Source organism: Pelophylax lessonae (genome assembly GCF_965119305.1).
Source record: "Pelophylax lessonae genome assembly, chromosome: 5".
Taxonomy (NCBI): Eukaryota; Metazoa; Chordata; class Amphibia; order Anura; family Ranidae; genus Pelophylax; species Pelophylax lessonae.
The window spans coordinates 471,794,113-471,810,203 of NC_138772.1; the positions used below are offsets into that span (position 1 = coordinate 471,794,113).

Below are 16,091 nucleotides of genomic sequence, written 5' to 3' on the forward strand. Positions count from 1 at the left end.
ACTCAGAACAGGCCTCGCCATGGTAAACCAGAGAAGTTGAGTGCATGGGCTCAGCGTCATATCCTGAGGTTTTCTTTTGGAAATAGACGTATGAATGCTACCAGCATTGCTGCAGAGGTTGAAGGGCTGGGGGGGGATCAGCCTGTCAGTACTCAGACCATACACTGCACACTGCAACAAATTGTACTGCGTGGCTGTCGTCCAAGAAGGAAGCCTCTTCTAAAGATGATGCACAAGAAAGCCCGCAGTTTGCTGAAGACAAGCAGACTAAGGACATGGATTACTGGAACCATGTTCTGTGGTCTGATGAGATCAAGAAAAACTTAGTTGGTTCAGATGGTGTCAAGCATGTGTGGCAGCATCCAGGTGAGGAGTACAAAGACAAGTGTGTCTTGCCTACAGTCAAGCATGGTGGTGGGAGTGTCATGGTCTGGGGCTGCATGAGTGCTGCCAACACTGGGAAGCTACAGTTCATTGAGGGAACCATGAATGCCAACAGTGATATACTGAAGCAGAGCATGATCCCCTCCCTTCGAAGACTGGGCCACAGGGCAGTATTCCAACATGATAATGACCCCAAACACACCTCCAAGATGACCACTGCCTTGCTAAAGAAGATGAGGGTAAAGGTGATGGTCTGGCCAAGCATGTCTCCAGACCTAAATCCTATTGAGCATCTGTGGGGCATCCTCAAACGGAAGGTGGAGGAGCGCAAGGTCTCTAACATCCACCAGCTCCGTGATGTCGTCATGGAGGAGTGGAAGAGGACTCCAGTGACAACCTGTTAAGCTCTGGAGAACTCCATGCCCAAGAGGGTTAAGGCAGTGCTGGAAAATACTGGTGGCCACACAAAATATTGACACTTTGGGCCCAATTTGGACATTTCCACTTAGGGGTGTACACACTTTTGTTGCCAGCGGTTTAAACATTAATGGCTGTGTGTTGAGGTATTTTGAGGCAGCACATTTACACTGTTATACAAGCTGTACACACACTACTTTACATTGTAGCAAAGTGTCATTTCTTCAGTGTTGTCACAAGAAAAGATAGAATAAAATATTTACAAAAATGTGAAGGGTGCACTCACTTTTGTGAGGTACTGTGTATATATTATATTATATACATATACATACACACACACACACACATACAAACTCGACTGTCATTCTTTACTAGGCCCAATAATTTTCATAATGAAAAGAATAAAAAAAAAAAAAAAAAAAAGCATTATCACGTTATTCAAATGAATATCTGGACACTTTTTTTATCATAAATATTGAATTTCATGAATTTGTCATGGTCTGGTACTGAATCGCTGGTGTGGGTATATTTTGCATTTTAGCATCATTATTTTTGATGTAATATTGCTTTGAGTGTTTCTGCACTCAAGATTGTGTTTCTGGATAGCAGCACTTCTATAGAATATAAAAAACAACAATTGTTTTTCACGTTTTTATTACACAGTAAAGAATACAACAATACCTGAATCATACTTTAAAGATTCACAGGTTGACAGACCATACAATACAGTCCAACTAAAGGAAAAGAATAAACAAGAACCCACATTTCAGACATAGTAGACCTAAAAGCTCAAGAATATGCCGACGAAAGCATGATGTCTATCCCCTTTGCACCCAGTGTTAGTCTACCATCCACTTGTGGTACATGTCTGAATTAAGTATTGCACAACAACTTTTGATTTTTTTTTTATTTTCACAATAACGTTGCAGAACCCAAAATAAAATAATAATTTTTTTCTTTGAAAAAGTACTTCAGATCTGCATTTCAACAGTCTCCAATTTGTTTTACTGTCCTTTGAAGAGTTCGGACAACACGGAGTCACTTTTGCCCACCCCACCCCAACTTTAAGTATTCCAGACTTCGGCATGCTTTGCATTAGTAAACCAGCCTTGAATTTTAAATCCCCAAGACATGCACCTACACAAAATTAAAGCTTAAAAATCTGAAAAAATTTTAAAGTAAGAAAACAAGACAACAGGCAACCCCATCACACAGCCCTGTGACAGGGTTAAAGAGACAGATTGGGAGGAAGTAGAAAGAAGGGGCAAGAGCGAGGGTGCCCTAAACCTATCAGCGACCACCATTTAGATATTTCCAATAAAGCTAGCTTTTTTTTTTCTTAGCTTTTAATGTGTTATACTTACAAATTATATTCTCACATAGCCTGCATATAAATGACAAGCAAAAAAGGAAAGTAACTTTTTTTCTTTAAGTTAATGAGGTCTGCTTTGTTACCAAGAAGTGATATGGTTTGCAGCTGTATGAGCTTTGCTTTTGGTATCCTGTTTTTGTGCCCATTTGGTTTGTCTAGACCAGTTTTGATAGCTACTGGTGCAATATACATGCTGTCAGAGGTAGAGTGAAACTTTTTGCCACTGAGGAGTTTGTAGCAAAACAGGAGCAAAAAAAAAAAGGAGGGGGAAGAGGAGGAGAAAGAGAGAGTTTAGAGTTGGGAGGAGGGGAGGAAGTATCTGGTGTTACTCAGGGTGCCCTGAATTAAAAAAATGAGACATACTGTTACTAACCCATGTTCAACACAGAAAAAAAACAAGCTGCTCCATTACTAAACAGCTTACATTGATTGACAGATGACTTAAAGATGTAAGTATTTTTGGGGTTTGGCCATTCCTTCCTACTCTAAATGCACAAGAGCTCTAATAGAAAGGATTATCCAGTGTCACGTACAGACAAGAGTTCACGGATAAATTTGCTGAATCTAGAAATGTATAGCCGTAGCTGTGTTTCTAAGTGCAAGGCATCTACTAAAGGTTCAATGGCAAGGTCAATGGGAGTTTCACAGAATCAGGTCACAGAGCAACATCACAGTGGGTTTTGGGATGCTAGGATGGAATACACCAGCGCTGCATTTAAAAGCACCATAGTAATGAATGTGGGAAAGTGTTTGATGCTGGGTCCAAGTGTGGCAAAGTTACCAGAGACAACACTCACACCTCGGTTTGCTGACAATAGCTTGTTCTTGTTCATAAGAAAAGGTTGAAGACTGCCTTCCTCCCTGCCAGTACCATCCAGGCAGCTCCTCAATATTGCTGTCCCTAAGCAGCAGTGGCGGCCCATCCATTGTGGGTGCAGGGGCGCCCCCCATCCATGCATCCGGCCCACTAATCTACATGCAGGGCGCCGGATGCATGGATTCCAATGGGTTTTTTTTTTTAAGCACCTGATTAGAGCCAGAGGCTCTAATAGGCTTCAAAAAAGGGTGGGCTCAGGACGCAGAGCACTGCGCCCTGAGCCCACCCAGTTATGTGACTATAGCGAATGAATATTTGCTATTGCCACACTGATTCTCATCCTGGCCAATCAGGAAGCAGGTCCTGAGACCTGTTTCCCAATTGGCCAAAAGGAGAAGGCATGCTATTGGCCAAGAAGGAAGGAGACGGCTGCCGAGAAGGGACATGAAGGAGCCTGAAGGGGAAGCCGCTGCCGCCGCCTGTCATTCCAGAGGAACAAGGTAAGTAAACGGGTGGGCGGGAGATGTGGTGGTGCAGGCTGGAATGATATGGGGGGGGAAGGTCCGTTTGACAACCCCCCCGCCCAAATGATGGAGCATCAGCCGCCACTGCTACACAGTTTATGTGTTTTTGTTGGTGGTATAGTGTAATGCTTACTCACAGTTCATCCACTTGGGCTCTATACACCTAGAATCAAACTGTTGGTGTAATACTGTAAGAAGACTTTTTTTCAACTCTTCTAGTGGTCAGTTGCGATTATATTTGTTCTCTTAAAACCATCTCAGTGTGGATTGTGTAGCTACGGTGTCTGATCTTGTTAGTGTTATCTTAAGGCTAGCCATTCCACAGAGATGGGATGGAGGGGGAACAAGACAGTTGGTCTAGCAGGGGCAAGAAATATAAATCCAGATCTGTGTAGGACAATGTGACATCAAGGAACTCTGCATTGGTATGCAAATGCATTTAGAAAAACAACGCCAATGCAGCACCATAGACAGGGTTCAAAGAACATTATGGCATTTTAATTTTAAACACAATGCCACTTTAAAATGCTGATACAATTTCAAGCACTGCAGCAACTGGGAATAGTTCAGATTCCTAATAACTATACATATAAGAACATTATATTTGGATGTGTTATGTTAATAAAGCTGTAGCATCGGTAATAAATACTATGACAAAACATATTGGCGTGCTATGGAAATACTGTACATCTGAAAGCCCTATGACATCAAATCTGGGATCAACCTGACACAAAAGCGCTTGCTTAGGGACTATGCTGGCATTGTACTTCAGTCCTCTTGTAGCGTTCTATGGATACTTGACTAAACAGGGGTATTAAATCCTAATTACAGTCACTAAATGCCCTTTTTATTTTATGACCTATAGTAGATGACCAGAAGGACTACAATTTTTGAAAAAAAATATATTCTAAAAAAAATTCTGAATTGTAGCAAGACATCCAGATATAAAAGTTAATAAAGACCCTTGCTCATACTCTGCAGAGAAGCCGTTATGCCCCTTACACTTCCATGCACAGTCCTTGTGTAGCTAAATTACAGAAATCTAAGCTCAATGCAAATGTCTCCACTGTTGCTAGGAAAGGATCGTTTAGGCTAGAGGGAGAGATTTGGTGGTAGTAAACTTGTGTTTTATACTTTGCCCAGGGGTCTGTTACTGTGTGTTTTTGTACAGTGATATGACAGTACAAACCATGCCACAACTTCATTTCAGTGTGGCTATTTTTTTTTGGTTTTGCTCTTTGGGGAAATAAAGTTTAGGCTTAAAGTAGGTCCAGACCCTGACTGGACGACCCTTAGTTTCCTAAAACAATATATATTTACAAAAATGTTTTGTATTTAGTAAAATATTGTTTTCACCTTTTTTTCATTTTTTTGCCTCTCAATGCTTCCTGTCTGCATGCATTAATTTCAGCATCACCTACACATCACTGCTTTGGTCCAGCTTCTTGATAGTGGACCATGCCTGCACAATGGGTCAGCAGTGCCACTTGTAGTCAATATCAGGGGTACATGTGGCAGAGTGCAAATGCAGGAGCACAACTTGGAAACAGTGGTCACCCCATAATAGGAAGTGCCTAAACAAGGACCTTCATGTCTTGCTCACAAGGAATTTTTTTTTAATAAAAACTGCAACTTTTAAATGGCATTAATGGGTTAAAGCTTTTAGTTGGTTAATTGGTTTAGGTCTGCTTTAAGTTTGATTTAAATATTTCCTATTTAAGCTAAAACAGTAATCATTATCTGTAAATTCTTGTCTGGACACTGGACAACAAAAGGATCATTGAATTTACACTAAACCATATTTGACAAGTTTAATCATCTGATCTTTTTGAAGATTAGTATTGGTACTTTCAAAAATAAAAAAAAATAATAATAATAATAATTTTGGTCCTTAAGATCAGTCTTTGGCTGACTTCCCTTTATGCAGAACACTTTATGAACTGACATTCAGCAGTTAAAGCAGTCAATCTACACCTCAGCATTTGGAAATCTAATTTGTCATTGTAAAAATTAGAAATACAATGTTTTACAGCAATACACATGCACTGCCTTTTTAACACTTTAGTGACATTTTGTTTTTGTTTTTTTTTTTTGTAAAAAAAAAAAAAAAAATCTCTATTTGTGGATCTTAAATTATTCAAAAACGAGAAAAAATGCAAAAAAAAAAAAATACAAAATCACTATGGATTTATGCAAACAGATCGATGATGTGGTTCTCGAGTATTTAAAAAGGAGATTGCCAAAATAATGCATGCCTAGGGAATCATTATGACAGTGCAAAAATACATTTATGTACATCCCTCCTACAAAAACACTGATAGGTTAGCATTCCGTGAAGCATGCTAGTTTTAGGACATAAAAAAAATCATATAACAGAGTGAATTAGCAGCTCCGGTAGATAGCGTAAATTTTTTCTTTTTCTGAAGATGAAATAAAAAGGGCTGTAACTACTAGAGAAGTATCACTTACATATACAGTTATAAAAGCAGCATAGAAAGAGACAGTTTATCTCACCAGCTAAGAATAAAGAGATTAAATGTGGGCATGGTTAAAACTACAATGCATATTCACATTTGTCCATCACATTTACAAGAAAAAACACCATTGGGGAACCTCACAGGACAGGAGTGTTTTAAACACCGAGAGAACTACTAGGTTTTTTTAAGTGAAAGAGTATGGGATGAAAAATTCTATTTTTTTTTTTTTTTTTGAAATGCGGGCTGGAGCTGAAGCCACTATGTATACATTTTTTTTAATTGTTTTGTTGTTTTGATTAAAAAAAATATTAGAATAGACCCGATTGTCTCTGTGGAACTTTGCAAAAATGATTAAACTTTGAAAAGTTTTTTTTTATTTATTTTTGGGGCAACTGCTTGGTGTCATGATTGCCAGCTTGCTACTTAATGATACGATGAGACCGTCCCTTTTTAAAGGAAGCCTTTCCATGATGGTATTTCGCTGCTGCTGTAATCACACAACCCGCTGCAAATCATCTTATATATTGTTGACCTGGATATTATTGTACTTAAGAAGAACATCTGCGTTCCTTTCCAATCTGTTGCACATCTGCAGGTTTTGTAGCGGGTCTTCAAATATCAGTCCGTTTCCCTTGGATGCCATTCCGTATCTTGGTAACTTGTCTACTGCCATATCCGACTCTCATGCCCTAAAGGAGGTTTTGTCACCATTTCCTTTCTCCTTCATCACTAGAAAGAACAATGTAATTTTGTTTTTCACGTTAGCATTTTCCATTTTTTTTTTTTGCTCTCAACAGCAGTTAGCAATCTCTTGGTTCGCTGTTTGGTAAAGCATCTGTTAATGAGGTCATCTAGTTTAAAATCCCAGCTACTGAAAAATACCAGGGAAGAGGTCAATTTTAACATTGTGTTATATTTTGTACTCTCAGTTCTCTAATGAAAAGATATCTTTGATTTTTTTAAGAAGTTATTGTGACCCGTTACTGGCCTTCACGTTTTTTATTACTACCTCAAGGTAAAAGTAGTTCATTGTTATTGTAGCACTGAATTAGGATAGTTCTTCTTTACATCTTTGAATATCTGAGTATGAGGACTTGGTTTCATTGAGTTTTTAAAGTTTTTTAAAGAATTAAGTTTATCAGTATTTTTTATTTATTTTTTTAACGGGCAGCTGTCTCTAGGGTGGATGGTGTGCCGGGAGTGGTAGACCGTGGTGTGGCTGCTGGTGGTGTGTCGATGGGGCTTCCTGCACCACTGCTGGGTGTAACCGAGGAACTGACTGCTGGTGTCTCCCCTTGCTGTTGGGCTTGAAGAGTCTGTCCACAGATGTGATGGTGTTTCTCCCAGTCTTTGTGCTGACAAAAAGATCCGCAATACCGGGCGGTGTTGCAGCCGCTGCAAGTTTCGCTCGCCTTCCGTCCACAGTTCCAGCAACTCTGAAGAATGGAAACAAGCAAATATTCTGTTAGAATATTTAATAGCCTAACTATATTCATTGCCTCAAAGAGTAACATTAAACGAACTGTAAATTACAAGCACAGGTGGAAAAAGTACGAAATGTGTTCTGAACACATGGTGAGACATTTGTGCAAATCCACTGAATTTGCCTTATTATAGTGAAATTGCAAAATGCTATGTAAACAATCTGCTCTGGTTTTTCAGCAGCAGATGACAGAAAATGCTACCAGCAAAAGCATGTTCATGTTCAAGAAGAAGAAGAAAAAAAAATTCATTGCAAGTTTTTTCTTTCAAGTGACTTAATTTTAGGTCTATAAAATACATTTGATATTTTATCATCATTCGATCATCTGCCTAACTTCACTGAAAGTTTTCAAAGAAGCTATCATAAAAGTAGCTAAAAATGAAAGATGGAAAAGTATTGCTCTGCTTTTTGTATAAAAATGCATTTTTATTTTAAAAAGAATGAATTAAAGACAGGTTCTAAGGGTCAACATAATGAGTATATTTCAGGAACGTTTTAGTAATCACAAAATTTAGTTAAATCCGATGGCAGAAAATAAAAGAATGCTTTGATGTCCAGTGAAGGCTAATTAAGAAATTCCAAAAACAGGAAGACCACCAATTCTGATATAAAAGTCCTTTTGAGTCATTTAGTACCTATATTAGCCGAACGAGAATGTAAACCTATTAAAAATACTTCTAGTGCATGCAAACCTGTAAACTCAAAGCTATTTTTTGCTTACTAATAATAATAACCTGGTGATTCTGCTGAAATCTTTCCCCTTGCAGCACTTCCTGTGTTGGACTGACAACATTAATAGTGGGCTGCGAATCCCAAGGTAGCATTGCCAGCACACCATACTCTCAACCACACTAGAAACAACAGGTTGTTGTGCCAACATACTGCATGCCTTCAGTCCTGTAGTCAGCTTGTGACTGCAGAACCCTGATTGACAATGGCTCATGTCCAGATTCATGCGGTCCAAATTTGTCAGATGCTGTGGTTTAATTATTAAATCCTCCAAATTTTTTCATTATTTCTTTTTACCAGGGGATACAAAGGCCAGGGGCTCCCAGAAAAAGTCCGCTTTAATGGTTACCTATTGCTTGGGGAATTAGCTACTTAAAAAAAAAAAAAAGATCAGCATTTGAATATCAAATGTATATTTTAACATTGCTATACAGATGAAACGAGCGAGTTAAATTTATAAAATGAAAGAATACTGTAAATCTTGCTAAAATGCTAGACATTTAAAAAAGTGTAATCCAAACATGAATATAATTTGATTTCCTTAAATAGAGCATCTGTATCTGCCTATAAAACTATAGTATATTCAGACTTTGGAAAGTACAGGAAAGTTGGCCATGTGGAAATATGGGATCTGTCCAAAACATACTGGCTCCATCAGATTAAAATCATATGTGGCTCCACTCAAAAGCATGGAATATACAGAATCAACCAGATAATTACATATGCATGTGCAGGGATTTTTTTTTTATTTTCTAAAATTGTTCCCATCTTTAGAAAACACTTCCAAATATCTCAGAAAAGAAAAAAACTTTCCAAACACAGAAACAGATGTTTTTTGGTAGTTAAACGTTCAGGTTGTAGACTGGATGTCTGGCATCACCTGGTTTTAATTCAATCCTTCTGGTTCCAGGTTTGCGTTGTCTAAACTTAGCTGCGTTTCGGAGATGTCAAAACCTATTACTGCACACTACAAATGGATTCAGGATATGTTTACTTTTACTACAGTGTAGCGTTTAAGAGGACAAAGACACAACAATGGGCCTTTTCTATTGATTTACTGGCAAGACTATAGCATACAATGTGTACTTTTGCAAAACATTATATTCGAATGTGGATTTACAAGTTGTACTTTATATTCAAAAGGTATTCAATTAGAAGGTAGTTGTATCATAGTTGTATCATCTAGTAAAAGTAATCAGGTCTCCTCCCCACTTCCAAGGATATTAGGCCTGAGTCAGACACATATGTATAATCCACCAAGGATATACATTTTACACTTGTATTGCGTATGTTTAACACCTTCATAGCCTCTGTTAGGTCAGGTGAACCTCGGTCAACAGAAATGACCCCAATGAGTGCCTACAGACAAAGAAAATCATACATGGTACATTCGTTTTCTGTGCCCAAATGCCAGTGCTGGTGATGTGAAGTGAGTGGTTTTTGATGCCAAGCAAAGATGAAAAACAGTTCTACACTTTCATATATGCTCTTATCTATAATCCTAACCAAATCCTTAGGACGAATAACTAATCCTAAAACTTAAACCGGAACTTAACTCCCAAAAACGTATCCCTAAACATTTCCCCGTAAAATACGGAAGGAAATCTTAAGAGGCCTGTGCCAAATGCAATTTGACCACCTTCTATAACCAATATTTCTGTAAATGGAGGAGCAGAAGATTAATCTTCAGTGTCATATGCATCTTAAAGCAAATGCACAAGGGTTCAGTAAACAGGAGAGGCCCTGTGAATCTAGCTGGTGGACTTTCCAGAGAGGAAAGTAGACAGGGCACCTATTTTCCAGTGAGGGTTCACCCAACACAGACTTTACTGCTGGGGTAAACATAGAAGGAGAACAATAACTCTTGCCATAGATTAAACATAGGAAAAATCATTTCTACTAAATTCAAGTTATCGTATAATTAAATCAGGGTCTGTGCCCAAAAAACAAACACAGTTGTGATCAGAAGACTCAATTTACATGTTGTCAATTTGTGAGGAGTGGAGTATTTATGTCGCAGAACAAAGACCCAATTGAATGTGTACAAATACGTTCATCGCTATTTGACTTGTTAACATCAAGAAGCCAAGCCAATTATGTGCTGGTCACATTTGATTTCTGCAACGGTGTGGTTTGCTTCCATTCAACTCTTCCTGAGAAACTTTCAGATGTTGCAAATCAGTTCCTTTTGTCTTTGGGAACTCATCTGCTGTGCATTAAAATGAAACTCTCGGCATCTAGAGATCCAGCAAGGGTCTTTCATCCCTACAGAAATCTGCAACAAATTAAATTCTAGCTCTATTAAGTCACAGCAACACTTTGGTGCTTGAGCGGTGTGTCAGTTTATTCCTTGTACTGTTTTAAAATTGGAGTTTGTAACCTATCCTTGAATGCCTAAAATTACAAAACAAGATAATCTTAATTCAGAGTGCTCAGTAGCTGAGGACTATGCAGTATACAATACATGGCAGATTTTTGAGAGAGAATATTAATCCAAAATGATGTAATGATGCAATGTGGTGGTTTACTAATAACTGCTACCTTTGGTAAATCTGGTCCTAATTTTGTTTTTTGCTTCCCCCCCCCCCCCCTCTGCACTTGCACATAGTATCTCTAGCAATCAAAAAACATACTGGCTTAATACACAAGTAGAAAATGTATATTGTGCCTGTCTCTTGTTTTTTTTTTTTGTGTGTTTTTTGTATGCTGAGCTCAATATTAGATCTATTAGACCACGATTGCTTTTTTTAAACTATAAAATCCTAACTCTACAAAAAATAAAGAACCAAATTGTATAAAACCAGCCATATTCAAGCTATGGCTTTCATACATAATGTGGCAATATAGCCACAAAGCCAAAATCTTCAATACACAAGTATTCTAGTGGAGATACTTTTACAAAACGTATCCATAGGCTGCTACTTTCTGATGATGTCAGCAACAAATGGCGGGGAACCATGATACATGACAAGGATTTAACAGCACTGAAGATCAAAACTATATTCTTTATGAATGCATTTGAAGTCAGCGCTATTGACAAATTCCTTAATTTGTACTACTTATATACTGTACTCTTTTCTTTTGTGCCGATTGGGGGTCATCAACATATGTCAAGATTTTGTTCTCTAGAGAACAGTAATTTCTCAAATTTGCCAAAAAAAAAAAAACGCAAGTATCATGGATATAAACTTTACCATTTTGTGGTAGTTGTGTGCAATAAAGAGATAAAAATACTCTTGTTGCACTCTTGCACTTTGACTCTTACCTCATGCACACTGGATGTTTTCCTTTCTCGCCTTTCCTCCTGGCAGCGGTGTTTTGGCACAAAAAAATACTTGGCGCTTGTAAGCGCTTGGGCATTATTTATTTTCATTGGCAAGCATAATACATTTTTTCTGGCCACTGAAATGAATTAAAGCTCAAGTGCCCAGCGTTAACAAACATCTAGAAGCGTCAAGTTTTTCACCCAAAATGCCGCTGCTCCTGGATGCGCTGGCAGTGGGCCCCTTTTTTTTGCCTCTTCACGCCCCTGCCTCTAAACGCTTATGTGTGCATGGGCACATAGGCTAACATGCGGGGCATTTAGAGAGAAAAAATAAAAAATGAAACAAAAAAAACTCTAGACGCCCCATGGAGCAGCATTAACAACATCCAGTGCGCATGAGGCCTTAACTACTTAACCTCCCTGGCAGTATGATTCTTTTGGATTTTAGGTGCTGAAAGCGGTACCATTATTTTGCATGAAATTCTTGTGAATGAGCAGCCCAAACCAACTGTATACATTATATATATATATATATATATATATATATATGTATATATATATATATATATATATATATATATATATATATATATATAATGTATACAGTTGGTTTGGGCTGCTCATTCACAAGAATTACGTGTATATATATATATATATACTGTATATATATATATATATATATATATATATATATATATATATATATATATATATATATTTACATAAAAAGTACAGTAAAACTGCAGGAAAGGGCACTGGGGGGCAATGTAATGTGATTTTTTTTTATTTTGAATGGTATCAGTGTGTTTGGTGTGTTTTACATTTGAATTTGCCGCCGGTTCCACCCCCCTGCAAACGTCACGTCGCCGGAGACGGAAGCCGAGGCTCGCAGACGATCGGGAGGAAGCTCCGCCGCCGTAAGCCGCCCGCATTCTTCGCTGGATCCCGGAGAAAAGGTAAGTAAAACCTCTACCAGGATCCAGCGATCTTCCTAGCGGTACCCCGAGTGTGGCTCGGGGTTACCGCTTTTGGCTCTAAAATCTAACCCCGAGTCACGCTCGGGAATACCGCTAGGAAGGTTAAGGACCGAGCCCATTTTGTTTCACAAGTTAAAATCAGTATTTTTTGCTAGAAAACTACTTAGAACCCCCAAACATTATATATATTTTTTAGCAAAGACTCTGGAGAATAAAATGGCGGTCATTGCAATATCTTTCAAATGCTATTTTTTTGGAAAAATTACATTACACTGCATTTAAAAAAAAAAAAAACGAAACAGTAAAGTTAGCCCATTTTTTTGTATATTGTGAAAGATTGCATTACGCTGAGTAAATAGATACCCAACATGTTACGGTTTAAAATTGCGCACACCCACGGAATGGCGACAAACTACGGTCAATAAAAGGCGATGCTTTAAAAAATTTTAACGGTTACCAGTTTAGAATTAGAGTGTAGCTCTTTTTTTTAAACAATTGCTCTCGCTCTGGCGATCGCTCACATGTGTGGTTTGAACAGAGATTTCATTTGCGGCATGACTTCCCGTATATGTTTTCTTTCGTGCGAGGGTGGCTAAAAATGTTTTTTTTTTTTAAATTGATTTATTTATAAATTTTTTTTTAATTTTAGCACAGGTTTTAAAAAAAAAAAAATCTGATCACTTTTATTCCTGTCACACGCAATGTAAACATCCCTTGTGACAGCAATAGGCAGTGACAGGTACTCTTTATGGAGGGATCGGGGGTCTAAAAGATCCCAAACCCCTCCACTACACTTCCATGTATTCAAAATACCGAAAACTGCATTTTTGAATACATTCACTTTTTAAGTCCGGATGTGACGTCATGGACGCCGCCTCCGGGTTACGTCATCGGAGACCCAATCGAAGCTGCATACGGCTTTGATCGGGACTCCAATGAGACAGTGGATGTGCCAGCTGGTTGCTCGGGTCTCTCGGTGGGACGGGAGACCCGGGCAGAGCTGCGGAAGGCGGCGGGAGGGGGGGGTCAACTCCCGCTCGCTGGGGTAATGATCGAGCTGGTCCTGAGCCACATCGGTCATTACCACTGGAAAGCTGACCGCCGGCTCTAAAAAAATACCGGCGTGATGCCTCTACCTAGAGGCATCACCCCGATACAACAACTTAAAGTCTACGTGGCTGGTCGGTAAGTGGTTAATTTTGACTGAGAAATAATCAGACTTTTCCTTTTAATGTAGAACAAAGTTATATTTATATGGCTAAGTCTTATACGGAGTCAAAAAGGTTGAAAAAGCTGTCAAGTGCTGGCTACACAATACAATATAATGGTAGCCAATTGCAGTGTTTTATAACCTAATCTCACTAAAAAAAAACACCTACACAGAACTAGCTTTCAGAATAAAGCTACTTCATGTAAAATATAACAAAACACTTTTCTTAGAAGTGTTTTTTTCATGAGATGAAACAACAAAGAATCCTGCAAAAACATGCAGGTACACAGACAGAGATGAAAGGAAGAATCAACTCATACATAGCCAACATGTCTATTATATACAAGTAATGTGTTATGGATTACAATAATTACAGGCAGCGTCTGCAGCCGAAGAGAGGGGCATGCTCATTATCTCTTATCCTGCCTGTTTATTTTGTCAGGGAAAAAAAAAAAAAAAAACAGACCACCAAATTGTAGAAAACCAGGGTCAGAATAGTAATGAGAAGGTCATTCATTAAACGCAGAAGTGGCGTATTTATATTGTTACTGTTGGGAAAAAAAAATCCCATATACACAAGACTTCTTCAAATTCCTTCAAATTCTCCGAGGACCAAAAGCACTAAGAATGAATATTTATAAACTCCCATGCACAAAGGTGTGCAGAGAAATTGAACAAAATTTAATTTTTTTTCTTTTCAACATACACCGATTAGCCATAGCTTTATGACCACTGACAGGTTAAGTGAATAACATAGATTATCTCATTACAAGGGCCTCTTTAAGTGGTTTTAAAGGCTCAAGGTTTTTTTGCCTTCATTCATTCTATGCAAGAAAGTAAAAAACCTTCTGTGTGCAGCGCAGAGCCCCCTTAATACTCACATGAGCTCCCTCCCGATCCAGCGATGTGTGCGAGAGTGGAGCTTTTCCTGGGTCTCTCATTCCTCATTGGCTGAGACAGCAGTGGGAGCCATTGCCTGCCTGCTACTGTCAATCACAGCCAATGAGGATAGAGTGTGTCTTGTGTATGCATAGTGTGGGGCTCGGGAGTGAGCACGCACCAGTGCCCCGAAAGTACACTGACACTGACTGAGGAGCCATGAGCGCTGGATGGGGGACCCAAAAAGAGGATCAGGACTGCGCTGTGAAAAAAAACACTGCACATAGCAGGTAAGTATGACATGTTTGTTATTTTTTTTTAATAAACCTTTAGCCCCGTTCACACTATGGCGACCTGTAAGGCGACCTGGTCGCCTCACAGGTCGCCGTAGGTCGCCTCCCATAGGGAAGCTGCGGACCCGTTCTAATAGGAGCGACACAAGTCGCTCCGACTTAGAAAAAGGGTCCGGAGCTTCTTTGGGGCGACCAGGAGGCGACCGCCATAGACTTCAATGTTATGAAGTCCGTGGCGGCCGCTCCGAGGTCGCGGTGCGAAGTAGCGTCGCTTGCATGTGAACGGGGGCTTAATGTCCCTTTAAAATCAGTGGGATATATTGGGCAGCCAATAAACATGTTGTCCTTGAAGTTATTGAAAACAGCATTGCAGTTTGGTGTGTATGAGGCTGCGTAGCTGCAAACAAGTCAGGATGTTGACCCGTGTCCACAGCAAAAAGAGCCTACAATGGGGATGTGAGCATCAGAACTGGACCACAGAGCAATGGAAGAAGGTGTCCTGGTCTGATAAATTCTGTTCTTTTACATCCTGTTTACAGTGCATGTGTGTCGTTTACCTGGGGAAGAGATGGCACCAGGATGCAGTACAAAAAAAGGCAAGCTGGCAGAGGAAGTGTGATGCTTTGGCCAATGCTCTACTGGGAAATGTTGCCATTTATTTTGATGTTACTTGACACGTACCACTTACCCTAAGCATTGTTGCTGACCAAGTATACTGCTTCATGGAAATGATATTACCTAAAGGCAATCTCCCTTTTAGCAGGATAATGATCCCTGCCACACTGCATAAATTTGTTCAGGAATAGACTGAGAAATACAACTAATTCCAAGTGTGGACTTGGCCTCCAAATCCTCCAGATCTCAATCAAGCATCTGTGGAATGTGCTGGAAAAACAAGTCTGATCCATGGAGGCCCCACCTCGCAACTTACAGGACTTAAAGGATCTGCTAATGACATCTTGGTGCCAGACATACCTTCAAAGGTCTAGTGGTGTCCATGCTTCAAAGGGTCAGCGCTATTTTGGCAGCAACAGGAGAACCTACTCAATATTAGGTGGGTGGTCATAAATTAATGGTGTATGATCTATATTGGATTTTTAATTTAAAAAAAAAAAACCTCTCTAACATTACAATCAATAATTATTATACACAACAGATAAAGCTGTCAGCACTTGACTAGTTCAGATCACCTAATAGTTCTTGACTTTAGGAAATCAGATCTATATAAGATTTGGCTATTTATTGTGATGGTCAGATCTGACAG

General features: G+C 39.1%; 1 protein-coding gene across 5 annotated transcripts in view; it reads right to left on the reverse strand.

Annotated features, from left to right (window-relative positions):
• Window positions 1-5,615: 5,615 nt before the first annotated feature.
• RUNX1T1 (RUNX1 partner transcriptional co-repressor 1) overlaps window positions 5,616-16,091 on the reverse strand; it is a 213,184-nt gene continuing 202,708 nt past the window's right edge. For all 5 annotated transcript variants that reach the window (XM_082258318.1, XM_082258321.1, XM_082258317.1 and 2 more), the window contains exon 11: window positions 5,616-7,427. In XM_082258318.1, the coding sequence (XP_082114444.1) occupies window positions 7,152-7,427 (276 nt within the window). In that variant the 3' untranslated portion in view covers window positions 5,616-7,151. The remainder of the gene's footprint in view (window positions 7,428-16,091) is intronic.